This window comes from Peromyscus maniculatus, chromosome 10, assembly GCF_049852395.1.
Source record: "Peromyscus maniculatus bairdii isolate BWxNUB_F1_BW_parent chromosome 10, HU_Pman_BW_mat_3.1, whole genome shotgun sequence".
NCBI classification, from domain to species: Eukaryota; Metazoa; Chordata; class Mammalia; order Rodentia; family Cricetidae; genus Peromyscus; species Peromyscus maniculatus.
In genome coordinates this window covers 22,043,165-22,070,526 of record NC_134861.1, presented here as the reverse complement: position 1 = coordinate 22,070,526, position 27,362 = coordinate 22,043,165, and the positions used below count along the sequence as shown (strand labels likewise).

Sequence of the window (27,362 nt, the reverse complement as noted above, 5' to 3'; positions counted from 1 at the left end):
CCGCCGAGCACCCGTGTCCCACCCGCGGCGAACTTACTCGTCCGGGTGTGTTTCTTCGGTCATTTTCCTGTTCACCTAGACGCCTGTCCCGCGGCGGGCAGCCTGGCTCCCTTCATCTTCCTGTGCGCTCGCCCCCCTTCTTCACATCTCCGACATCTCCTGATTTGGTGGTGGAGGGGGGAGCTAGAGATGAAGGGGGCGCTGAGGCAGGCGGGGAAACGGGGCTCCCCGAGCGCAGGGCGAGGTCTGGGAAGGGGTGCACCGGGCAGCGGACGCCCCCGGCCGGCCGGGCGCGGCCCCCGGGCTCCGAACGGGCGCAGGGGCGAGATTTGGGAAGGGGACCCGGAGCGGGAGAGCAGCAGAAAAACAAGCACGCTCGGGGCGGCGGGCGGGCGGCCGGCTGCGGTGGGGCCGGGCCGGGGTCGCCCCCGGGGACCGGGCCAATCAGGGTTCCGGGTAGCGCTTGGCGGCCGGGGGAGGTGCGCCTGGGAGGCGGTGCAGGGCGCCCCGTCCGAACCCCATCTCGCGACTCCACCGATTTACTCCATATTGGATTCTCAGCGCCGCCAACAGGAGGAGGAAGTAGGGCGGAAGCGATGACGTCTTCCCAGCGGCCAGAGGTGGTGGAGTGCAAAAAGCTTCCTACTTGCGACCCAAAAAAAAAAAAAGAAAAGAAAAGAAAAAGAGAGAGCGAGCGAGCGAAAAGGGAGAGAGCGAGAGAGACGAAAACACACACACAAAACACTTTGTCCCGCCTCCAGAGAGTGCTCCGCTCTTACTCCCCCCTCCCGCTTAGCTTCCAGTCCGGGAGGAGCCGTGGAACGTGGTTCGGGAGCCAGGCGTTTGTCTGGCTCCGAATCCTTGTCTCCGGGGCTCCGGGTTTTAGGAAGCCCAAGAGGGAGGGAGGCGGGAGCCGAGGACGAGAACACATCTGGCTCCCGTTTTGTCCCCTCCCTCCTCCCAAACCTTTGGATTAAAAATCAAGTGGGGAGGTGGCGGGGGGCGGAGATGGGGCGGAGTTAAACTGCAGCCCGAGAGTTCGGGCTCGGAGGAACACTGCAGGGTGCCGTGTGGGGGCGGTGCAGGTGGCCAGTGCTGGCCCCAACCTCTCAACTCTGATAGAAACCCAGCAAAGAGGGGGCTGGACTTTGCCAGTGTCCTGAATGGCAGAGGAGGTAAAGTTTCACGAGAATCTTGCAATCTTTTTTGTCGACAGACCGCAAATGTTTTTCTAGCCTGTTTTTCAGAGTGGCTTCGAACTTGTTTTGTAGCCGAGGTTGCCTTTGAACTCTTGATCCTTTTGCCTCAGCATTCCAGGTGATGGGATTATTGTTGTACATCACCATGCCCACCCAGAGCGGGCATTTTTAAAAATTGTAATTTGTACACAGAAAACAAAAGGTACATGGGACCCAGCTGAGAAACTTTTGTATTGAAGGCAGAAATGGAGTTTAAAGGTAACACCAAAATATATGAAATTACCCAGTAGTCTCTTTCCTGTTGGTGAATAGTATCTCTTGTCTCCAGCTCTTTAAGCCCATAGTTAGCAGAAGGGAGACCGGGAACTCCCCATTACTCCACCGGGGCTGTCTTTTTATTTTTTTAAGAATGTGTTGGGGCGGGAGGAGGCTGCGTGCATTCTTGTCTGTGCACCACAAGTGAGCTGAGGCTGAGGCCAGAAGATGTTGGATCTCCTGGAACTGAAGTTGTAGCTGGTTGTTAGCCTCCACAAGGGTGCTAGGAATTGAACCAAGGTCCTCTGGAATGTCAGCCAATACTCTTAACTACTTACTGAGCCATCTCTTCCCATCTCTCTGAATTTTCCTTGCCTTGGCCTAGGGCCTGCCTGAGGTTTTCTGAGTGGACTCACGCAACATCTGAACAACGAACAGGACTGCCCCCAGGACTTTAGTTTGTGTATTTGCCTGGGATCTGAACTTGTGGTATTGAAATCCTTTACAATTTCCGGAGGGAATGCCATGTTTTCACTTTGCACTGGATCCCACCAATTTCAGAGTCATTGAGGTCCTGCCAGGAAGCAAGAGACATAGTCCCTGTCCCGGTCGGCTCCCGAAGACTAATGGACATTTCCTATCTTCCTGAATATGCCATGAGAGACATTTCCATAGAGATTTTAACTAAATAGGATTTTAACTAAACAAACTAGGAGCTTAAATATTTACCTCAAAAACAGAAAGATGCTGGACTGGATAATCCCATTCAAAGAAGACTGAAGCAGGAGGATTGATACAAGTTCAAGTTCAGCCTAGTTTACACAGGGAATCCCAGGCCAACCAGTGCTATTAAGCAAGATCCAGTCTCAGACAAAACCACAAAAAGAAAAACAGTCAGGCATGGTGGGTCATGTCTGTGATTCTAGCATTCTGGAGGCAAAAAGGCAGGTGCACCTCTGATTTTGAGGCCAGTCTGGTCCACATAGTGAGTTTCAGGCCAACCATAATGGTGAGATCCCAGATCAGAATAATAATAAAAACCAGCAGTGACAACTGAAACAAAACCCCTGCACAAAACAAAAATAGACTCTCTTAGAGGTGTATGCATAGAGAGAGATCCGCAAGGGCTTGAAAAATGAGAGTTTCACTTCTGAGTCAGGTAGAAACTGGAGGGTGTTTTGCTCTCCACAACCATGATCTTTGTGGACACAGGCTGAGGTTCCGTACTCGATTCTGAGTGCTGGTCCATGTAGCAGTAAGGACACTAGACCTCATGAATACTTGCATTTTGTTTTTCTCTTAGAAGACCTGAGACCCTGAAAGTGAGGTTTCTACTAATTCTTCAGCTTTCACTGGGATAATAAGCAAACCCCGTCTTTCTTGTTTTTGTTTTTTGAGGTCATGAAGACTATGAGACATGCTGGGTGTGGTGGGAGAAACCATTAATCCTGGCATTCTGGACATAGAGGCAAGTGGATCGCTGAGTTCAAGGCCATACTGGTCTACATATTGAGTTCCAGGCCAGCTAGGGCTAAATAGTCCTTGTCTTAAAGGGGGTGGGGGGTGGGGTGGGAGGGGGGAGAAGACATTGATTGTAGAGATGGATGGCCCAGTGGTTAAGAGCACCGATTGCTCTTCTAGAGGGCCTAGGTTTGATTCCCATTATCCACATGTCCCCTCACGACTGTCTATAACTCCCTCTTCTGGCTTCCAAGGGCACCAGGCACCCAAGTCGTACACAGTTCCACATACAGACAAAACACCTATACACGTAAAAAAAAAAAAAATCAAACGAAGAAAAAGGGAAACGTTCGAGGCTTGGAGGAGAGGTTAATATAATGCTTGCCTTGCCCTTCAAGGACCTATGCTCCATCCTAAGCACCCGAATTTGGTGGCCTGTGTATGTAGTCCCAACACTGTGGAGGTGGAGGCAGGCAAAGTCCCCAGGGCTCACTAGTCACTGCTAACTGGCAAGTCCCAGATTCCAGTAGAACACTGCCTTCAAAAGCAAGATGGGGGGTTGGGGATTTAGCTCCGTGGTAGAGCGCTTGCCTAGGAAGTGCAAGGCCCTGGGTTCTCAGCTCCAGGAAAAAAAAAAAAAAAAAAAAAAAAAAAAAAAAACAAGATGGATGGCTCCCCAGGAAAAATACCTAGGATTTACCCAGCTCCCCTCCCCCACCACCCCAGCACCTACATGGTGCTTGCACCTACATGGGCACACAATGAATGAGACAGCTGCTGTCAACAGGGCCTTTGAGACTATGAGAACCCATGAGTACAAACTATCTGGAAAGGGCATCGGGGGTTTTGTTTGTTTGTTTTTTTTGCCTGTATATAAAATGCAAGCTAGAAGCCAGGTGGCGGTGGTGGCACATGCCCTTAATCCCAGCACTCGGGAGGCAGAGCCCTATAGTCTCTGTGAGTTCAAGGCCTGCCTGGTCTACGGAGTGAGACCCAGGACAAGCACCAAAACTACACAGAGAAACCCTGTCTCCAAAAAACCAAAACCAAAAAACAAACAAAAAAAAGATGCAAGCTAGAATTCTGAGTCTGTACATAGAGACTTCAAGAGAACCAAGCTAAATATTGGCTCTCTGATGAGCATGATTGTAGACATTCTTGAGTTGGGTGTGAAATCTATAGGCTTTGACTAGTCATCTGTTCTTGATGACTAGCCCTTGCGTTTAGACGTGAAGTTTGGGGTTTTGTTGCATGGCCTGGACCTCCCGTGCAGCATGCCCTGGAAGATGGCTGCTTACCCACCATCACAGTGCCTTATGAACAACTGGCATCATGCCAGTCTATTTCTAAAATTCACTGTAACGTCTCAGGAAATATTTGTATTTGTGTTGATTTGTTCCATAGATGTCTTATTCTTTTCTCATTCTCTCTGCCACTCCCATAAACTATAATAAAATCATGTTCCTTCTCAAAAAAAAAAAAGGGGGGGTTGGAGACATTTGAAAATAAGTATTATTTTGTGCTGATTTTGAAATTTTCAGTTCGGAAGCATCATCAGTCTGAAAGTACCGGGCGTGGCGGCATCATCTGTATTCCCGATTCTTGAGAGCCTGAGGCAAGATAATCACTGTGAGTTGGAGCACATCTTTCCAAGCTAGCGTGAGCTAGAGTGAGATCCTGCCTCAAACGAAAACAAAAACAACAACCAAAAAAAAAAAACAAAAAAACGAGTGGGAGCATGCTCTTGTATCCCAGGAGGCAGGAGGGTTAGAAGTTCAAGGTCATTGCGTTCCAGGACAGGCTGATCTATTTGAGACTCCGTTGGTCTTTTAAAATAAAGGGTTGACTCAGTGAGATGGTAAAACTTCAAAAGTACTGTAAATCTGCTCACAACTTCGCAGAAACCCAGCGCGGCTGCCAGCATCTTAACTCTACGGGGGGGGGGGGGGGGGGGGGCGGGGAGGACACGACTCTGCAGCTCTTTCTTTCCCCGGGGGCTGCGGGAAAGCCTGGAGCACCCCTGGGCGGCGGCGGACAGCCAGGCCCAGTAGCCGGGCAGATCCTGCTTTTCGAGCAAGCGGCCCCGGGGTCGCAGCACGAAGCGTGCATTTAAGGCTCCCCCCCCCCCCCCCCCCCCCCGCGGCCCGCTTTCCCCACCCGGGGAAGGGCTGGGGCTGCACGTGGGATCGCAGGCCTCGAGCTCGGCCCCAGAGCTGTCCTCGCCTCACCCCACTCTGCCCCTTCGGTATTTCTCAATGACCGGCGCTCGAGGACACTTCCGACGCGGGGGAGGGGTGCCACTCGCGTGGTTTATCAGTTCCTTCCGGCCACGCCCCAGCTCCTGCAGCGCCTACATCTCTGCTCCAGCAAGCAGGCACGGGTACCCACCCGCTGTGCCAAAGGAGTCCCGGACTGCGCGCAGACTTGGTGAGAGACGCCACGGCCCTGCGGGGTGAATGGCTTGGGCCCATTGCACAATCTCCGGTATAATTAGCCAAGGGCGGCACTCCCGGGTCATTTTCCCTTTCGGTTGCATAGCCAGGATTTTATTAAATAGAGATGAAAGGCCCCCGCCCTGCCTCCCTCCACGCGGGTTCAGTTATTATGAACGAAACGCCAACCCTGTTGCTTCTGAGGCGTCACTTCAGGTAGGATGGTGGCTGGACGTGTGCTCAGTGGCTCACCAAAGGCTCCCGTGTGCCTTTGCTATGGAGAGATTGAATGCAGGAAGTAACCAATGCAGCAGCGGAGAAGGAAGCATTCTTTGTGTAAAAACGTAGCCGCCAGGGTTTGCCCCGACTTTCAGTTTCCTCACTGTACAAGCCCCAGCCAATTTAAGAATGGGTTATGCAAAGGGTCTTTGACCTGTGACTGCTCTTTTCTAGTAGGCCCCTGCTGGGTGGGAAGAAAGAAAAAAAAAAAAGAAAGAAAGAAATCCTAGCACTTGGGAAGGACCAGAATTTCAAAGTTGGGCTGGATATGTGGCTTATAGCATTTAGTCTGCATGAAGTCCTGGGTTCGATTTCCCAGCACTTCATTAATCTGGCCATGAAGTTGTGCATAGACCTGCAACCTATAATGCCAAAATTTCAGTCATTCTTACCTACGCAGTTCGAGGGACACTTGGGATCCCATGAGGTTCTCACAGAGGAAAAAAAAACAAATGAAGATTAATTCTGAAACTACAATGACTGAAACCGGATCGGTGGGTAAAATTTTATAACCATCGTGTTTGTGAATGAACTATTTTTGGTTGTTTTTTCGAGACAGGGTATCTATGTGTAACAGTCTTTCTTGGCTGTCTTGGAACTGGCTTTGTAGAACAGGCTGGTCTTGAACTCACCAAGATTCACCTTTGCCTCCCAAGAGCTGGGATTAAAGATGTGCACCACCACCGCCCGGCTGAATGAACTTTTTTAAACCAAAAGGATATACTTTATTAGCTCCCCAATTCAACTTTTTCCGTCTCCTGTACAGTTTTGGTTCCATGTAGTCGCCCAGTCCTTTGGCAAGCAATACTTTGTACTCAGCAGGCGCGTCTCCTTGGATAGTGGAGGGTTTGCAGATACGCTCCTGGTGGTCACCGCCCGGAAAGGGATGCGCCACAGCATTTGTGGCCACACCCCGTACACGTGTTTCGTCTTTGCCCTGTACTTGCCTTTAAGATGGGTTTGTCAATTCTGCCCCTGCGGTCGGAACCCCTCCAACAGTTCTGGACTCGGAAGGCAGCTTTCACTCGGATCATCTTGGAATGAGGTCGTGACAGCTTGCCCTTGCTGTCGCCAGGCCTCCTCTTCAGACAACGGTGCCCACGCACAAAACATTGTCGATTTTCAGCTGGGCCTTCTTGCCGCGGTACACGAACTATCCAATGTGCATTACCCCTGCGGCAACCAACAGCTGCTCTGTCCCCTTCTTAAATCGGTAGAGATCATGAAAGATCATTTTCCTGAGGGGAGTGTCACAATCGGGGTCATGAACGCCTTCACGATGCCCTGAGAAAGGCTCGCAGCACCCGTATCACATTTCACGTGCACGGCGCCCTTTCGGATCACATGGATCACATGGCTCATGGCGAGTCTATTGGCAAGCCAGTTGAATTAATTTAAAATCTTACTTTTAGTGTGTTTAAGAACCATGTGAAGGAATCATCGTTGCCAACCCCCCTTCCCACTTTATGGCTCTTACCATCTCGAACTCAACCTGCCTCTGACTCCTGAGTGCTGGGATTAAAGTTGTGTGCCATGTGCAATTTAATTTCCTTTTTCTTTTTTCTTTTAGAACATTGCCCATGACACCATCACTTTCTATTTTAGAACATCGCTGTCTTCAGTTTTATACACATATATAATGTATGGTGATTACATTCCACCTTATTTTTTTAAATGAACATAATGTTTTCAATTGTAACCATTTTTAAGTTCTCCATCTTGAGATAACATCTAATTTTTCTGTCTCTATGAATTTGTATATTCTATATATTTCATGTAATACAATTCTATAGTATTTTTCCTTTTTTTTAATGTAAAAACATTTTATGTACAACTGCAGAAAAATAATACACAGATAACTTGAACATAAAAACAGGTTATAATTTAAAAGTCCAGGGTTATTTGAAACTGGAAAGTATTTTCTCTGTAGAGAATAGTAAAAATTATAACATTTCCCAATAAGCCCTTTTAAACCAAATAATAGCTGAATTATACATATAAATATTGATTAGATTCTGGGATACAGAAGAGACCTATCTTCATCTGTTCAGAGAGCTATGTTTTACTTAAGTTGTGTAAGTGAGATTCCTATTCATCTTCCCCTTCACTATTTGATTTACGGCAGACATTTTTCTATAAGCTAATCCATAATCTAAAAAGATTTTAGCCTCCCCTCCTGAAAGTACAGCCAGCATATCCTTTCATCAGCTTGATACAGTACAAATTCTTATCCTAGTAGTGAAATGTTTCACTAAAGCTTGCCCAGTGATTGGGCAAACCCAAAACTTATTATAAGCCACAGTTATCCTAGGGTCCCCCCTGCTAGGTAGCCTCCCTGGATCTGTGGGTTGCTTTATATCTAGTATCCACTTATGAGTGAGTACATACCATGTTTGTCCTTCTGAGTCTGGGTTACCTCACTCAGGATGATATTTTCTAGTTCCATCCATTTGCCTGCAAATTTCATGATATCATTGTTTTTCTCTGCTGAGTAGTACTCCATTGTGTATATGTGGTACATATATACATATATACTTATGTACCACATTTTCTTACTCGTTATGCTCTCCAACATAGACAGTCATTAGTGTTTTTGATCATAACCATTCTGACAGGTGTAAGGTGGTATCTCAGAGTTGTTTTGATTTTTTTTAAAGGCGTATGCCACCTGCAGTTGAATTTCTTTTTGGCAGGTATGAGGTAGGATGTTTGTGGAAACTAAACACATGTCTAGCTCGCCAGACCAGCATTCTACCACCACCAAGCAATGTTTCTAGTTTCTCCTATGCACGCCGTAACTTAAAGCACTAAAATTTTCACAAATGGGTTTTTAGTGTGTGGAAGTCAATAGTCTCCCCCCCCCCCCCCAGAGCTGAGGACCAAACCCAGGGCCTTGCACTTGCTAGGCAAACACTCTACCACTGAGCTAAATCCCCAACCCCAGGAAGTCAATAGTCAAGACACTTACTTTTCATATCCTCTTAAGGCTTGAGGTATTCCTTGAAGCCACAGGGATACCAAGGCAAATGAACCCAGGTTCCTGCCTTCTAGGATTTGGGTTGAGTGTACCAGGCGTCTAAAGAACAGGTTAGGATTGTGGCCGGTGGTTGGTGTTTGTGCAAATGGGGTAAGCCGAGTAAGCCGAGGCTGAGAAAGGCTGCCTGGGGGGAGTCTTGGAGGACGGTGTGAAGACAGGGTTGTGGATAAACAACAGGAAGGGGTGGTGGAAGGAGACAGGTGACCACGGAGGCCCAGGTACCAGCCGGTGTTAGAGGCCGAAGAGAAGATAACGGCAAGACCAAAGGACAGAAACGGGCCGGCGGGTGAGGGGGCCGCACGGTCTGAGCTAAAGGTTAGATTGCATTTTGAAGTCATGAACCTTCCTTAGCCAATTCACAACTAATCTTTGTTCAGTCCTGGGTCCCTGCTACTGTGATTTTAGTTATGCAAATGTAGGGCAAGAGGAGTCCATTGTTCTGGGATTAGTGAATAAAACCAAAGACTCCCAGGCAGGGGCAGGCTCTCAGACAAGTTTGGTTTTGACTGCCTTTCAATTTTTTTCTAAGTAAAACTGAGCTTTAAACGAGAATATTTTATATATAAAACTTGAGAGATTCTCAGTTCCTCCTGGAGGGAAAAAAAAAAAAAAGGAAAAGCAAGGATTTGCACCTGTGAGTGCCAAGCCCTAGTTAGTAAAAATGGCTGAGTAGCTGTCTGCTGGCCCCAGGAGACATTTGAGCTTTTGACCCTAGGAATAAAAGAACATTTTGTGACTAGATCCAAACTCCCATTCCTTGCTCCAGGTAGCTAGAGATGGTTACTGAGTAAAGCAGTTTCCCCGGGAGGAAAGACACTGACCCCCACCCCCTTCCCCAGAAGTCTGCATTATGGGTGGGCAAGCCATGCAGGGTGCTTTCAAGAGGGCTTGGTCACAGCCCAGTGACAGAGAACAGTGAGGCTCCTAACACAACAGCTAATGCCTGTCCCAGTTCAGGCTCAGTTTCTAAGATAACCTGGCCATCTGCCACTCAGCAGGGGGGTTCCAGTGACCTATTGAAAAAAAGTCACCAAAACGAATTCTGCTTGTACCCCACATTTTCAGAGCAGGCTGTACAAGTCATCTACCCAGATATTTTAAGCAGGGAACACAGGTCTCAGATTTTACAATTCTAAGAGATTTGATTACCCCAGGCACAGTAGATAGTTTGAGGTGAGCAAAGTCAAAACTAGTTAGGTAGACATTTTCTTCCAAGAACAGAAATACCAGTGCATGACAAAGCACGGTGGCTGTGGCCATGAAGACGGATAATTAATTCCCACAACACAAGAATGGTAGACATGGCTTGTCTTTGTGATCTGTGAGATGGGACTCAGGAGAAGGTCTGGGATAACTCCCGATTTCTAACTTGTGCCTTTTGGTCCTCCTAACAAAAGCAGGAAATCATCTGAAGAGTAGGAAAGCAGAGCCTCGTCATAGGCAACTACTACCACTCAGGCTGGGACACACGAAACAGGCCAGGCCAGAGGGAAGCAGACCCCTTGCAGACCAGGCTGACCTCCTTCAACTCACAGAGATCTGTCTACCTCTGCTAGGTAGGATTAAAGGCATGGGCCATCATGCCTGGCTGTAATTAAATCTGGCTCATGGGCTGGAAAAGACCCTCAGAGAAGGTTTTGATTGCTTTTTAATTTTTTCTTAAGTAAAACTAAGTTTAAAACGAGAATATTTGCCAGGCAGTGGTGTGCACACTTACAATCTCAGCTCTCAGGAGGCAGAGGCAGGCAGATTTCTGTGCATTACAGACCAGCTTGGGCTACATAGTGAAATCCTGTCAAAAAAATTTAGTTCTCAACTGAATTCTTGGAAAAGTGAATAATTATCTCTTAATTGTTTATTCTGTCACCTCATAATGAGAGGGGTGAAGGGCACTGAAAAGGGGGTGTGGTGTAGCATGAGGTGTCTACGGGCCAGGAAGGGGGGCACCCCTCACCAGGCCCCATGTGGAGTCACTTCCTCCTGGCAGTCATTCTCAGTTCCCCTTTGTGAGGCCGGTGAGCTCAGTGTGCCCTGTCTCTGCCTTCTTCTTTCCACACCTTTGGCTGTTCATCTGCCTTTTTTTTAATGAATAAGAAAAAAAGAAAAAGGACACAAAGTTAGGGAAGGTGAGGGTGAACCTGGATGAAGTTCAGGCAAATATGGTCAAAATACATTATATGAAATTCCCAAAGAGTTAGTAAAATAGAGTTTTAAGGTGTGTGTGTGTGTGTGTGTGCGCGCGTGTGCGTGCTGGCATGTGTGCACCACTGTGTGCAGGTATTGAGGTCTCGGGACAACTTACAGGAGTTGGTTTTTCCTTCTACCTCGTGGATCCTAGAAACTCAGGTCTTCAGGCTTGAGGGCAGGCACCTTGACCTGCTGGGTCATCTCTCTGGCTTATCCACATTGCCTTCCCTCTGATTATAAAACTCGAGGCAGTAGAAGCTGTATTTCATTCCCTTTGGTGCTAAGTCACCCTTACCACCCACAGATCAAGTAAACAACCACAGTGCTTGCACTCTTTTCTCTCTTTAAAGTGTATTATAACAAAACAAACAAAAAAGTTGGGTGTGGTGTTCGTGCCTGTAATCCCAGCCGGAAGAAGGCAGGGCAATGGATCCTCATAATTCCAAGACCAGCCTGGTCTACAGATGAGTTCCAGGCTAGCCATGAAAATGACAGTGTGTCTTTACAAAAAGAAAAAGCACCTTGGGACTTGGGGGAGTGCTCAGTCAGTAGAGCACTGACCTAAGATTTGGGAAACCCTGGCTTTGGTCCCCAACATTACATAAAATGTCCCTGGTGGTGTATGCCTACCATCCCAGTGCTCAGGAAACAGAGACAGGAGGATCAGAATTTCAAGGTAATTTCCAGACACACACACACACACACACACACACACACACACACACACACACACACACCTCATCTAGTAAAGGCAAGTTGTTCTCTGACCTAATGAGCTCTGTGGCATGTTTCACCCCAGTACCTCCCCCTCTAATAAATAATGATATAGAAATAAGAATTTCAAGATAAGCCTTGGCTCATAGGGAGTTCAAGGTCAGCTTGGGCTACACAAGACTCTGTCATAAATAAATAAATAAATCTTGTCCCATGACATCAGTGAATGTGTACTGAGTCACATTTTTAGTGTCCCCATCATGGTGCCGGATAAGTAGCTGGGCAGGTCCTGTAAACTGAACTGTGCTATAGTCACGGAGTCCCAAAGTCCAAAGGACATTGAGGAACCATCTGTTTTAAGGTGAAGAAGCAGGCCCAGATAAGCTAAGTGACTCACCGTAGACCACACAGATAGTAAGGATCAAATCCACAACTGTCAATCAGGGATTCAAAGTCCAGACTCTGTAACCAAGGTGCCTTAGTTATAACCAGGCAGGGTGCACTCAGACGTGTGCGGTGCCAGCGGAAGGCAAGGCCACACTGCTTATCAGGGTTGTAACTCATTCATAACAGAGTTAACGAGGACTTCCTCTTCCCTCAGCAAAGAGGGACTCCGAACAGGAGAGTGGCTCACACCTGTAATCCCAGTCCTACGAAGGTGTACCGGGAGGATCTTCATGCATTACAGCCCGGCCCAAGCTACGTAAGATGACACCATCTCAAAACACAAAAACAAAAACCAAACTGAAATAAACATCAGTGACAAAAAGACGGCACTGTGATGGTAGACACATAGACATATGGCATATGTTTGTGGCTGACATGAAATCCCGGTGGCCACTGCCAATCTCAGGGGATAGTTCTTTAAGGGTGGCTGGCTTTTTTTTTTTTTCTTTTTTTTAGTAAGGTCTTATACATTCCAGGTTACAAGGATGACCTTGAACTTCTGACGTCTGATCCTCAGACCTCTACCTCTCAACCACTGAAATTCCACGTGTGGGCCACGAAGCCGCTGTATGTAGTGGGGGACTGAAACCCAGGGCTTCGTGCATGCCAGGCAAGCACTCTACCAAATGAGCTACATCCCCAGCCACTTATTTTTGAGACGGGTTTTACTCTGTAGCTCAGGCTGAACTAGAACTCACCATGTTCTCAAACTCCCAACCAATCTTGTCTCAGCTTCCCAAATGCTGGGATTACAGGTACAGGTCATGAGGTCATCTCTAAGTTAGCTTTAGTCCAAGCTTTGTTGTTTTCAGCTAAACTGAGTGATGCAGACTATTTTAATTCCTTGTGTGCACAGCACAGGAGTCTTGTCCTGTTGTGTTCTTAACTCCCATGCTCTCTCTCCAGTCCCCAAAGAGAGCACGTGTATGTAATAAGATAATATATAGTGGATCCCAGTAGGATGGGATCATCCTAAACATTTCACTTGAGCCCCTTAAAAGCTGCTTCTAAAGACGTTTCTTCAAACTTGTCAATGTTTTATGCACATTTCCAGATAATATTTAGGGCTCGAAGCATTCTCTGTTTGATTTTTTTTTTGAGACTCTGGCCAAAGATGAGCTGAAATTCGCTGCATATCCCAGGCTGGTCTCAAACTATAAATAGTCCTGCTTTAGCCTCCGAGTTCCGGGATTATAGGCATGTACCACCACATCTGTTTTTTTCTGGTCTTGCTGTCAAACATATAGAGCTCTTTAAAAAAAAAAAAAAAAAAAGGCAAAATACTTTCCTATAACTTTTTTTTTTTTTTGAGGCAGGCTCTCACATCCCAGGCTGGCCCCTGTTGTGTAGACAGATGACTTGGTCTCGCCTCCATCTCCTACATACATGCTGGAATTACAGCGTGTCTCACTGTACCTAGTTTTTGTGGTGAGTCAACCTGGAACTTCGGGCATGCCAGGCAAGCAGTCTACCAGCGGCCTACATCCTCAGCCCCTTAGTTCATTCTTCTGCACCCTCATGGTGACTCATCTAAACCTTCCACTTTGGCTTCTTGAACAAATGGTGAACTTGTTTTGGTTTGGTTGTTTTCTGTTTTTGTTTTTGTTTTTTGAGACAGGGTTTCTCTGTGTAGTCCTGGCTGTCCTGGAACTCACTCTGTAGACCAGGCTAGCTTCATACTCATAGATCTGTCTGCCTCTGCCTCTCAAGTGCTGGGATTAAAGGCTTGCTCCACCACCACTCAACTTTAACTAGCTTTCTTTACCAATTAAATTATAAATTCCTGAAGTGAGCAGAGAAAAAAAAATGATCGAATTAAGGTTTATGCCTTAATTTATGCTAAGTGTACAGAGTATTCCGATGTCGTCTCTAGAATGAACGGGAAATGTGCTTATATAGTTTTTGTTTTGCAGTGGTAACACTTATACTGTAGGTAAGTTGATACTGTTGTCTCTGGAGGAATTCCTCCATCAAGCTGACGAGGCTCACTCTGAGATCACAGGTCACAAAGGATTTTATCAGTGGCCGCATCACACCTGTTTCATTATCAGAAATATCTCACAGATAGAGTGGTAGACCTTTGATCGGAGACCCCAGGGCTCAAGTCTTTATTTGGGCATCTTTTGGGCCAGCCTGCGCTAGCTGCATGAGAGAAACCCCTCTTTCAAAATAAATAATATCATCTTCCACCAGTTCTGGGGCTTCCAGATTTCCCTTCTACTTCTGGACTTAAATCTTAATTTTAGAATTTTAGCCAATACCAGACAGTTCAAAGAGAAATGGAAGAGTCCTTACATACCCGATATTTCCTTTACTTATTTACTTATGTATTTATTTATTTATTTGGTTTTTCGAGACAGGATTTCATCGTGTAGCTTTGGCTGTCCTGGAACTTGCTCTGTAGCCCAGGCTGTCCTGGAGCTCACACAGATCTACCTGCCTCTGCCTCCCGTGCACTGCGAGACTAAAGGTGTGCACCTCCACTGCCCAGCCTGGTACTTCAGTATGCCTCTCATTTCTGATGAACTGCTGTGAAACATTCAGGTAGGGAACCAGATCTTGATACTTGCTGGATGTTAGCTATAGCCTCTCACCCTAGCCCAGGCTGGTCTAGAATTCACTGTGTAGCCCCGGGATGGCTCAGAACTTGAGGCATTCCTCCTTCCTTGGCCTTCTAAGTGTGTAGCTTTGTTCTTTTTTTCTTTTTTTCTCCTGAAGCACCGCTGAGCACCTGGCTTCACTTCACATCAGGTCCTCTTGGGTCAGGTCACTCATCTGCTGGCCCCATCTGCAGTCTTCCTGTGACCCTTAATTGGTCACTTAGCAAAGCTGTCTGCTTCCTACCTTTTGGGATTTGTAGAAGTTACTCTGGTTCTCTTCCTGTTTATTGATCCAAGCTTTTCTTTTTCCTTTTCCTTTTTTATTTATTTATTTTTATGAGCTCTGGTTGGTGTTTTGCCTGCATGTATGCCTGTGTGAGGGTGTTGGATCCCCTGAAACTGGAGCTACAGACAGTTGTGAGCTGCCATGTGGATGCTGGGAATTGAACCTGGGTCCTCTGGAAGAGCAGCCAGTGCTCTGAACTGCTGAGCCATCTCTCCAGCCCAAGCTTTTCACTTTACCTTTTGGCAGTGCTGGGAAACAAAGCAAGGGCTGTATGTGTGCCAGGGAAGCCTTCCGCCAGGGAAGCCTTCCACCAGGGAGCTACACTCTGTAGCCTAAGCTGGCCTTGAACTTGTGACTCTTCTGCCTGCCTTCTAAGTGCTGTGATTACAGGTGAGCACCACCAAGCCTGGCTTGGCAAACCTTTAGGGAAGAAGATGGTAAAATGTTCCATTCTGCATGCCATGTGGTCTGTGTCTCAACCACTCAACCAAGGAGGCTACAGGCAATATTTAAATAAATGTGTGTGTCTGTATTTCAATAAAACTTTATTTATGAAGTATAGCCTAGGAGCTATAGTCTGTTCTTTTTGAGACAGGGTCTTACTCTGGCCCCGGTTGACCTGGAACTCATTCTGTAGCCCAGGATAGCCTTGATCTTATGGGTATCCTCATGCCTCAGCCTCTCAAGTTGTGACATTACAAGTGTGAACCACAATGATCGGCATTTTTGTTCTTTTGAGATAGGGACACATGTACTCCGTGCTGGCCTCAAACTCACTATGTAGCCGGGGATGACCTTGAACTCTGATCCTCCTGCCTACATCTCTGGATTACTGAAACTGCAGTATGTGCCACCAAGCACAGCCTGGTCTGTTTGAATAAAAATACATGCTCAATAAGTGCTTGATCTCCTAAGATAGGAACAGCTTGAATTTCCATTTTACAAAAAACAGAAGCTGAAACACAGAGGTTTAGTAGCTGGACAACACCATCTGATGAGAACTAAATCCAAGACCTGAGCCTACTTGGTCTCACTGCCCTTCAGGGTTGACACAGAGGCGTCAGCTGCTCCCAGGGAGCTGGGAGAGGGTATTTTAGCTGGATCTTGAAAAATGAAGAATCCGATGAGAGATAGAGGGAGAAGCTTTGAACTCTAAGCCACGGGTACTAGGTCTAAAAACAGATGCTACCACATGGCATCACAGCCCACTGCAGGGAAAGAAGCAGCTTCCTCAGAGAATGCTTTCGCTTCCCAGTATCTGGTCGGGTCTGGACATAGGGTCCGAGCTAAAGAACGGTGGATATAAGACTGAAGAACTATGTGGAGCCCTTTCATGACACGCACTCATTTGGATTTTAACTTGGTGGCAGATGGACTACTGAAGTGTTTTGAGCTTGGGAGAGAATGACCATATTTGCATTTTAGGTCAATTTTTAAAATTACGTTTTATTTTAAAACGAGATGTTCCATGCATATTGTACAATCGTCGAAAGCTGAAAAGATCTCCCTCCTGCCTGCCAGCCTTTCATTTTTATTTTTTAAATTTTATTTGAGACAGAGTCTCACTCTGTAGCTCTGGCTGTCTGGGAACTCACTATGTGGACCAGGCTCACAGCTCGGACTCTGCTTCCCCCGAGTGCTGGGATTACAGGTGTGGGCCTTTATATCCGGCCCCCCCTGCCACATTTCAACCATCATTCCCTGACCCGGGGGCACTCACCGTTGTCAGTTAGAAAGGCTTGCAAAGTGTTACAGCACAGGCCTGTAATATCCTAGCACTTGGAAGGTTGAGGCAGGAGGATCAGGAATTGAAGGTCATCTTCAGATATGTAGGGAGTTTGAGGCCAACCTGAGCTGCTGAGATCCTATCAGTCAGTCAATCTTACTAGATTAGGTTGGGCTAGCTGAGTGTCTTAACTCATTACTGGCCATCCCCATACCTGACCTGAAGGTCACAATTCCTGTCACAGTCCTCTTCACTCAGCAACTCAGCTGCCTGACTCTTCCCTTGATCCTCTGGGCCTTTAGGTGGAAACTTCATGTCCCACTCCAGTGGACTGCCTTGTGCTGGCAGTTTCTCTCCCTTCTCAAAAAGTGTTATTATTCTCAGCCGGGCGGTGGTGGTGGTGGCGGCGGCGGCGGCGGCGGCGGCGGCGGCCGCCTTTAATCCCAGCACTCGGGAGGTAGAGCCAGGCGGATCTCTGTGAGTTCGAGGCCAGCCTGGGCTACCAAGTGAGCTCCAGGAAAGGTGCAAAGCTACGCAGAGAAACCCTGTCTTGAAAAACAAAAACAAAACAAACAAACAGACAAAAAAAAGTGTTATTATTCTCAACGTGACATTAACAGGTCAGGGGACGTGGTTGGTCGCAATCTTAGGAATTAAAATGGGCCCCTAAAATACAACTTTACTCAACAAAATAATTTTTTTTTTGGAGACAGGGTTTCTCTGTGTAGTTTTTTGGTGCCTGTCCTGGATCTCACTCTGTAGACCAGGCTGACCTCGAACTCACAGAGATCCGCCTGGCTTTGCCTCCTGAGTGCTAGGATTAAAGGCGCATGCCACCACCGCCTGGCACAACAAAATAATTTTTATTATTAAAAATTTTTATTTTCATTTTTATGCGTGTGTGTGTGTGTGTGTGTGTGTGTGTGTGTGTGTGTAAGTGAATGTGTGTGAGTGTCCTTGAAAGCCAGAGGGCATATTGGATCCCTTGAACTGAAGTTAAGGCAACTGTAAGCCACCTGATGTGGATACTGGGCACTAAACTCATGGTTTGAGCTGTCTCTACACCTCAACACAATCTTACCGGTTAGAGAAATTTATTATAAGTTAGGATTCCTTTCTTAGGATGAGTAGTAATGAGTAAAGGCTAAGCTGGGTGTGGTGAGACATGCCTGTAATCTGAGCATTCAGGAGGTTAGAGACAGACCAATAGTGAGTTTGAGGCCAGCCTGGGCTACGTACTAAGTTCAAGACCTAGCAAGCCCCTGTCTCAAAAACAGAAATTAAACAAAACAGATTGAAAAGCACTGTCTTGCTTGGTGTGGTCACTCACCTCTGTAATCCCAGGACTCAGGAGGCTGAGGCCAGAGCATCAGCATGAATTCAAGACTGACCTGGCAGTGTAGTGAGACCCCCCTATCCTAAAAACACAGAGAAAGAGAACAGAACCCTACAGTTTTATGCTTGATCCTAGCTGGAGGTCTGAAAAGTAGTGTTCTTTTCTTTTAAAAGTCATCTCTGCAAGAAACTCTGCTGCCTTCCGAGCCCCCTGTTGCCTTGGGTACCTCAATCCATGCCTGTCTCCCCATGACCCCAAGCTGGTAACATCGCCAAGTGGAGCCCTCCTCCCTTTTCTCTTCCCTTGGCCACTCCAGACTTCTCGGGCCTTCCCGGGAAGCCACACCCACATCTCTGGTAGAGCCCCCACGGCTTCTTTGGGGTGTTCCTCCATAGGGTACGCACATTCCACCTTTTCAGAGCTTGTGCGGATTGCTGTGCAGGAAGGACTTGCCCCTCCCTCTGCACGTGACCTTCTCCTCCCTCTGGCCTCCAACCCCCTCTTCTAAGAACCCGCACTGACTGCTCAGTCTGCAGCTAGAGCAGCCGCCCTTTCCTCCCTCTCAAGCTCAAAGCCCACCGTCCCAGGACTCTCAGAGGGCCGGCTCAGAACCCTCACCTACCCTGCCTCCAGCACTCCACCACTATTTAAGAACTGTGCGGAAAACCCACGCACCCCACAGGTCAGAGAGTGCACCCCATCACCCCGACGACACCCCATCTCTGCTAACAAAGCACAGGCTTTGTGAGGGCAGTTGCTGAGCCTTCCCCAAGCTGAGCTGGTGTCCCCCCTCAGCCACTCTGTTCACAGATCTGCTGTGTGGTCTCAGCTATAAGCATCCCCCAGCTGATCCAGGTCAGAGTGACTGCAGATCCGAACACCCACTCGGGACAGCGGTCAGAAACCCATACCAAAAGACAACCGACAACCTAACTCCACACCCCAGGTCCAGCTGCAAAAACACAAGCAACACCAAAACAGCCAAGATAGTTTGTCACCCCCAAACCTCACCAATCCTGTAGTTAATAGTCTCCACCAAGAATAACTTGAATGTAAGTTAAGATGTGAAATAAATATATTTATTTATTTATTTATTTGTTTGTTTGTTTGTTTGTTTATCCGAGACAGGGTTTCTCTGTGTAACAGTCCTAGCTGTCCTGGAACTCGCTCTATAGACCAGGCTGGCCTCGAACTCACAGAAATCCGCCCGCCTCTGCCTCCTGAGTGCTGGCATTAGAGGCAATCGTCACCACTGCCCAACTGATAAATTATTTTTTAATTCATGAACAGAACATGGAGGATCTGAGGGACCCCATGAAAAGACCAAGTCTACAAATTATGGCCACAGAAAGAGAAGAATAGCAGGTCAAAGGCATAGAATAATAGTTTCGAGAAACAAAACAAAACATCCCTCCCCCCACCCCCAAAAAAGTTCAATCTCTTCAAAATATCCAATCTCTCTAAAAATCCAAAACTTGCAGGGCAGTGATGGCTCACATCTTTTACACAGAGAAACCCTGTCTTGAAAAACAAACAAATCCAACATTTTTTACAAGTTCAAAATCTTTTAGTTGTGGGCTCCTGTAAAAATAAAATTTAAGTGCCAGGCGGTGGTGGTGCACACCTTTAATCCCAGCACTCGGGAGGCAGAGCCAGGCAGATCTCTGAGTTCGAGGCCAGCCTGGTCTACAGAACGAGAGCCAAGACAGGCTCCACAGCTACACAGAGAAACCTTGTCTCGGAGGAAAAAATTAAGTAAAATATTCTCTTCAAAAGGGAAGAACCAGGGCACAGTCACAATCTGAATAAAGCAAAACCAAACTCCAACAGTGTAAATGACTCAATGTCCAGTTATCTGGAATTTACTCACGATCTTCTGGGCTCCTCCAAGGGGAGTGGGTCACTTCTCTGGCTCTGTCCTCTGCAGCGCACACAGTTTATCAGAAGAAAGGCTCTGGCTGCTCCCCTGCACTGCTGCTGCCATTCTTGGTGGTCATCCCATGGCACTGGCATCTCCAGAATGCTGGGGCCCTCTGCTGCAACCGGAATGCACATTCACAAATACTTTCCCATGGGCTCTCCTCATGATGCAAAACCTCAACTTCCCTGCATGACTCCCTCAGTTCCGGCCCTTAACTGAGGCTGCACCTTCACCAATAGCCTCCCTGGCCTCTCACTGTGCCAAACCTCAGCTGCTCTCCATGACCCCTTCATGCCTTCAAAACCAGCAATACCTGGGTGGCTCTTACACTAGTCTGGCTGTCAGTGGAAGGGATAACCTTGGCCGTGTCTGGAACACAGATTCTGGGTGTTGACTCTCAGGAAAATACCTCCCAAAGGACTTCACCTCAATAATGCTGGTGTCTTCTTAATCACCATTAATTTCTCAGCTCCAGCGCCACAGCATTCATTGTCCCAGTAAAGCAAAGATTTTACTTCAGTGTTTCTGTTCTCTTGTTAATCACAGCTGATTCTTCAGCTCCGGCTGGCCAGACACCTCAGATTCTTCACAGAAATGGCCAGGTAGAGTCTTTACTTCCCTCTGAAACTTCACCAGCCAGGCCTCCGTCTTCTGCACGGCTCTCAACATTCTTACCTTCCAAGCTCCTCCAGAACAGCTCACTGCGCTCTCCACACTCAGTGTCTTTTCTAGCTTCAAGTTCCAAAGTTCTCCCACAGTCCTCCCCAAAGCGTGGTCAGGTCTGTCACAGTTCTACCCCACTACCCTCGTACCATCTCATCTCAGTTAGGGTTACTATGGCTGTAATGAAACACCATGATCAAAGGCAATTTGGGATGGAAAGGGCTTATTTCACTCACGGTTCCATGGTAACAGTTCATCATCAAAGCAGAGAGGGCAGGAACTCAAGCTGGGCAGGAACCTGATGCAGAGGCCATGGAGGGGTGCTGTTTACTGACTTGTTCCTCATGGCTTGTACAGCCTGCTTTCTTATAGAACCCAGGATGACCAGCCAAGGGATGGCACCACCTAAAATAGGCTGGGCCCTCCCCCATCAATCACTAATTAAGAAAATGTCTTACAGGTTTGCCTACAGCCCTATCCTATAGAGGCCTTTTTCCTTCTTTCTTTCTTTTTCTTTCTTTCTTTTTCTTCCTTTCTCTCTCTCTCTCTCTCTCTCTCTCTCTCTCTCTCTCTCTCTCTCTCTCTCTCTCTCTCCCTCCCTCCCTCCCTCCCTCCCTCCCTCCCTCCCTTTCTTTTTTTCTGTATAACAACCCTGGCTGTCCTGGAACTTACTTTGTAGACCAGGCTGACCTCGAACAGAGATCCATCTGCTTCTGCCTCCCAGGTGCTGGGATTAAAGGTATGTGCCACCATGCCCGGTTTAGAGGCATTTTCTTTTCTTTTTTTAAAGATTTATTTATTACATATACAGTGTTCTGCCTGCATGTATCCCTACAGGCCAGATGAAGGCACCAGTTGTCATTACAGATGGTTGTGAGCCACCATGTGTGTGCTGGGAATTGAACTCAGGACCTCTGAAGAGCAGCCAGTGCTCTTAACCTCTGAGCCATCTCTCCAGCCCCTAGACGCATTTTCTTAATTGAGATTCTCTCCTTTAGCTTATGTCAAGCTGACATAAAACTATCCAGCACACTGAATGAATTATAAAACAAAATAGAATACAAGGAGTTATTTCAGTTTTTCTATATTTGCTGAGATTTGCTTTGTCTCCATATGTGGTCCGCTTAGAGAAGCTTCCCCAGGCTCCTGCACCAGTGTCTTGTACATGTCAGCAGAGATGGAGGTGTGTCATGGGGGTCGATGGAGTGCAGACTCTGGCCTGTAGAGTAAGTTTGTCTCTACAAGAAACACACTGTACCTTCAAAGGATGGATACTACCTTACAGTAAAAGAATAGAAAAGATTATTCCAAGTAAATAAGACTGGGAAACAAACAGGTTTATCTGATAAAATAGACTTCAAGCTCAAACTATCAGAAGAGATAAATGTTCTGATCAAGAGAAAAATCCACCAAGAGGACATTATAACCCCAAACATATATGCACCAAGCTTGGGTGCCCTTGGTTTCATACAAGCACAGTCACAGTAGTGACCCCAATTCCCTACTTCCACCCAGACAAAAACGTAAAGGGGCCTGGTTAAGAGCATGGGCATTCACACGGAGACCCTGAGTTCAGGTCTCAGCACCCACGTGGGGCAGCTCATTCAGATGACTCCCAACAGCCTGTACAACTCCTGTTCCGGGGGATCCCATTCCCGCTTGTGGGCTTCATGGACGCCTGTGTTCACATGCACACACCCACACACGTGTATATAAAGTAAAATAAATCTTTTCTCCATCATAATATTTTTATTGATTATTTGGGGGTTTCACATCATGAACCCCAATCCCACTCACCTCCCAGTTCTCCCAGGTCTCCTTCTCCACCCTTGTGCCCTACCTGCCACAAAAAAGAACAATTAAAAAAAGAAAAAGAAAGTCAGGCAGTGGTGGCATGTGCCTTTAATCCCAGCACTCGGGAGGCAGAGGCAGGCGGATCTCTGTGAGTTTGAGGCCAGCCTGGGCTACAGAGCGAGATCCAGGACAGGCGCCAAAGCTACACAGAGAAACCTTGTCTTGAAAAACCAAGAAAGAAAAAGAAAAAAGAAAAACAAACAAAAAACCAAAACAAGTCCTGTGGGGAGCTGTGCGGCCCAGATTCAGACTAGTATATGAGTCCAACAGGTCTCCAGATGAGGCATAGCCCACTGGGACAGTCTCCCTCGGCAAAGACCTCGAAAGACTTCGGCACAGAGCAGAATACTGTTGGACCACATGGCCTGCACATTCTCTTTTCTCTCATAATATTGATGATTCTCTTGGAGGTTTTTAGTGTCACTTTGTCAGTCACACATGGGACAGATGTCATCATTCCTGGAAAGCCCAGTTTTTCTCAAATATCTTCCCCTAAAATTCTTTGGGAGCTGATGCTTCTCAGGTTTCCTGTCAGGGGAAGGCAGCTGTCACTCCAGACCCCGGGAGCTGTTCTGATTCAGTGCTCAGCAGTTGGGAGCACTGACTGCTCTTCCCGAGGACAGGGGTTCAATTCTCAGCACCCACATGGCAGCTCACTACTGTCTGTAACTCCAGGATCCAACACCCTCACACAGACATACATGCAGGCAAAATGCCAATAAAATAAAAATAATTAAAAAAAAATAAAAACTGGGGCGGTGGTGGCGCACGCCTTTAATCCCAGCACTTGGGAGGCAGAGGCAGGCGGATCTCTGTGAGTTCGAGGCCAGCCTGGGCTACAGAGTGAGTTCCAGGACAGGCACAAAGCTACACAGAGAAACCCTGTCTCGAAAAACCAAAAGAAAAGAAAAGAAAAGAAAAGAAAAGAAAAGAAAGGATTTAGGGTTGGGGATTTAGCTCAGTGGTAGAGCGCTTGCCTAGCAAGCATAAGGCCCTGGGTTTGGTTCTCAGCTCCGGAAAAGAAAAATGAAAACTGAGTCCTACTCCACCCCGAACCCCTGCCAGAAGCCATCAGTTGTGGAGAGCTGCACTTCGGCATCCTTATCACAATTGTAAGAGTTCTCTTCGGTGGTCTTCTGCCTAGACTGTTCCTTTTTGTGGGGAGTGGGGGGAGTGGGCCTAGGGCTGCCACAGAAGCCTTCAAACTCACGCTTTCTCAACAGTGAGTCTGCAGTCACTGATGCCACAGCAAGAGTAGCTCCCCAGCCCTTTACAGTCAGTAGCAGTACAGACCACGGACATCCACATGGTCTCCAGTGGCAGTACAGACCACGGACATCCACATGGTCTCCAGTGGCAGTACAGACCACGGACATCCACATGGTCTCCAGTGGCAGTACAGACCACGGACATCCACATGGTCTCCAGTGGCAGTACAGACCACGGACATCCACATGGCCTCCGGTGGCAGTACAGACCACGGACATCCACATGGTCTCCAGTGGCAGTACAGACCACGGACATCCACATGGCCTCCGGTGGCAGTACAGACCATGGACACCCACATGGTCTCCAGTGGCAGTACAGACCACGGACATCCACATGGTCTCCGGTGGCAGTACAGACCATGGACATCCACATGGTCTCCAGTGGTAGTACAGACCACGGACATCCACATGGCCTCCGGTGGCAGTACAGACCATGGACACCCACATGGTCTCCAGTGGCAGTACAGACCACGGACATCCACATGGTCTCCGGTGGCAGTACAGACCATGGACATCCACATGGTCTCCAGTGGCAGTACAGACCACGGACATCCACATGGCCTCTGGTGGCAGTACAGACCACGGACATCCACATGGTCTCCAATGGCAGTATAGACCACGGGCATGCACATGGTTTCCAGTGGCAGTACAGACCATGGGCATCCACATGGCCTCTGCTGCAGCATGGACACCATCATAGGCCTCAGAGGCAGCGCAGGCCAAGGATGTCAGCATGGCCTCTGGGGCAACAGTGTGGTCTCCAGAGGGAGTCTGGACCTCAGGCATCAACATGATCACAGATGGCATTACTGACCAGGGACATCTGCCTGGCCCTTGGTGGTAAAAAATGAAAAGAAACTTCAGAGTTAAATGACATCATTGAACAAACAGACAACATATCTAGAATGAATATTCTATCAAAACTAGACAGAAAACAGTCTTCTCAGCAGCCCATGGATGTTTCTCTAAAATAGGCCATATATTGGGCAGAAAAAAAATTTCAACAAATAAAGGACAATTGAAATAACTTCTGGTCTTCTGTGTGACCACAGTGGAACAATGCTGGAAGTTAACAGCAAAGGAAACTACAGAAAATATACAAATTCATCAGACTGAACAACACACTTTGGAATGATGAATGGGTTATCGAGGAAATCAAGAATGAAATCAAAATTTCTTAGAATGAAATGAAAATAAAACCCCAACAAAACCTTTGGAATACAATGAAAGCAGTCCTAAAGGGGAGTTTATGCCTCCAAGTGTCTATAAAAAAATCAGAAAGAGGCCAGGCGGTGTGGTACAGAGATGCAGGTATAGTTCAACATATACAAAATGATAAGGGTAATAACTCATATAAATTGCCTGAAAGACAGAAATCACACAATCATCTCAGTAGATACCAGCACCTGTGTTGGGTAAATCACAAACACCTGTAATTTCAGCTCCAGGGGATCCAACACCCTCTTCCAGCCTTCCTGGCCCTGAATGCATATGGTGTAGATAAACACACACACACACACACACACACACACACACACACACACACACACATTATATATTAAATAATATATATAAGATATATGTTTATATATATATTATATATACATATATTTAAAATAACTTTAAAACTTAAAGCATTAGAAAGGAGATCCTGATTGGCTGTACAATGCTCTCCTGGAAGCCATGGGTTATTAAAGAAGAACCCCAGTGCCAGGTGTTGACATCTCCTTTTTGGTTGTTGGTCAGGGAGCATCTAACTCAGGGCCTCACACTTATGTGGCAGGTACTTACAGACTGAGCTATCTCCCTGTCTGTTCTATTTTTTTAGGAACCCTGGACTAGCCTCAAACTCAATATATAACTAAGGATGACCTTGCATGTCCAGCTCATCTGCCTCCATCTTCCAAATGCTGGGATTATAGGCACATGCCACACGTTCAGATATAAGATTCTTGTCTTGATTGTCTCTCAACATCATATCTCAGTGAGAAAAGAGCTGTGGATTCCCTGGCTGGTTACATGCTTATGGGACAATGCCTCCTGGGTTCCTATTTGCCAGAGATCTTCCTTTGGCTTTGTGTAAGTTTCTTCTCCTGTTGCTGTGATATAAAAGCAAACAAATAAACACAAACAAAGGAAAAACAAGATGGGCCGCTTAAGAGAGAAAGGGTTGGTGCCTCCGCCATCTTTCCAGCTTCAGTCAGACAGGCATGAAGACTCTTCTGGTAGGATGCCGCGATGGCCCCTCAGGGAGAGCCACAGGTCCAGTTCAAGCTCGTCCTGGTGGGCCATGGTAGTGAAGCGCCACTTGACCGGTGAGTTCGAGAAGTATGTAACCACCCTGGGTATGGAGATGACAAGCTCATCTTCCATACCAACGTAAGACCCATCAAGTTCAATGTGTGGGGCACAGCCAGGAGAAGTTTGGGGGGCCTGCACGATGGCTACTACATCCAAGCCCAGTGTGCCATTATGTTTGATGTACCATCAGGAGTCACGTACAAGAATGCACCTAACTGACATCGAGATCTGGTACGTGTGTGTGCAAACATCCCCATTGTATTGTGTGGCAACAAAGTGGATATTAAGGGCAGAAAAGTGAAGGCAAAATCTGTTGTCTTCCACGGAAAGAAGAATCTTCAGTACTATGACATTTCTGCCCAAAGTAACCACAACTTTGAAAAGCCTCCCTCGGGTTTGCCAGGAAGCTCATCGGAGACCCTCATTTGGAGTTTGTTGCCACGCCTGCTCTTGCCCCACCTGCGGTGGTCATGGGCCCAGCTTTGGCAGCACAGCATGAGCATGATTTCGAGGTGGCTCAAACGACTGCCCTCCCGGACGAGGATGCTGACCTGTGCGAACGTGAAGCTGGAGCCCTGAGCCAGAAGTCTAGTTTTATAGGCCACTGTCCTGTGACGTCAGCGGTGCAGCGTGTGCTGCCCTGTTTAGCTAAAGTAAGCAGATCGTGTGCTTGATTGGGATGCTGAAGGAGATGAATGGGCTTCGGAGTGAATGTGGCAGTTAAAACATACCTTCTTTTTTTTTTGGACTTGCATATTTAGCTGTTTGGAACACAGTTGTTTCCTTCCTGAATTTCAAAAATAAGACAGCTACAGTCCCATCACACTCTTCAGTCAGTGATAAAATCTTATTTGTTACTGTCATTCCCATTCTTTTTGTTTAGAATCAGAATAAAGTTGTGTTTTAAATAAAAAAAAATTCATAAGAAGAGACAGGGTTTATTTAACTGACAGTTCCATGTCCATCACGATTAGGACATCGCAGTGTAGGATCTTGAAGCAGCTAGTCACCATATGTCTGCCATCAGAAGAAGGGACAATGACTGCATGCATGCTGATGCTTGGCTTGCTTTACCTACCCATATATAGCTCAGGATTCACCTCCTAAGGAATGACGCCACCCACAGTGGGCAGGTCTTCCCACCCCAATGAATATAATCGAGATAATCCCTAGCAGACATGCTCAGAGGCCCATCTTCCATATGGCATGTGTTCTGCTCTCTGTATCTGACTTTTGGACCCAAGGTGAAGGGATGAGATTGTGGGAAGCATGGCCTTTCTAAGCTGAGTTGACTTTTCCCAACACAGTTACAGCATGGGTAACCAATCTCCCAATAGCATTGTGCAGGAATTTTGGAACAGCTAGATGCAGATTTACATATACACTTCACACTCCA

At 47.1% G+C, this 27,362-nt stretch overlaps 1 protein-coding gene and 1 pseudogene across 2 annotated transcripts in view; one reads left to right on the top strand and one right to left on the bottom strand.

The window, feature by feature from the left end:
* Positions 1-950, bottom strand: part of Spred2 (sprouty related EVH1 domain containing 2) — a 107,524-nt gene extending 106,574 nt beyond the window's left edge. Inside the window, exon 1 of the mRNA XM_006974824.4 lies at positions 38-950. Coding sequence (XP_006974886.1) covers positions 38-63 — 26 coding nt within the window. The 5' untranslated portion in view covers positions 64-950. The remainder of the gene's footprint in view (positions 1-37) is intronic.
* Positions 951-5,255: 4,305 nt separating this feature from the next.
* LOC107400969 (GTP-binding nuclear protein Ran-like) lies at positions 5,256-27,362 on the top strand (annotated as a pseudogene). Its single transcript, XR_013042828.1, has 2 exons — positions 5,256-5,342; positions 25,494-27,362. The product of XR_013042828.1 is annotated as a GTP-binding nuclear protein Ran-like (transcript).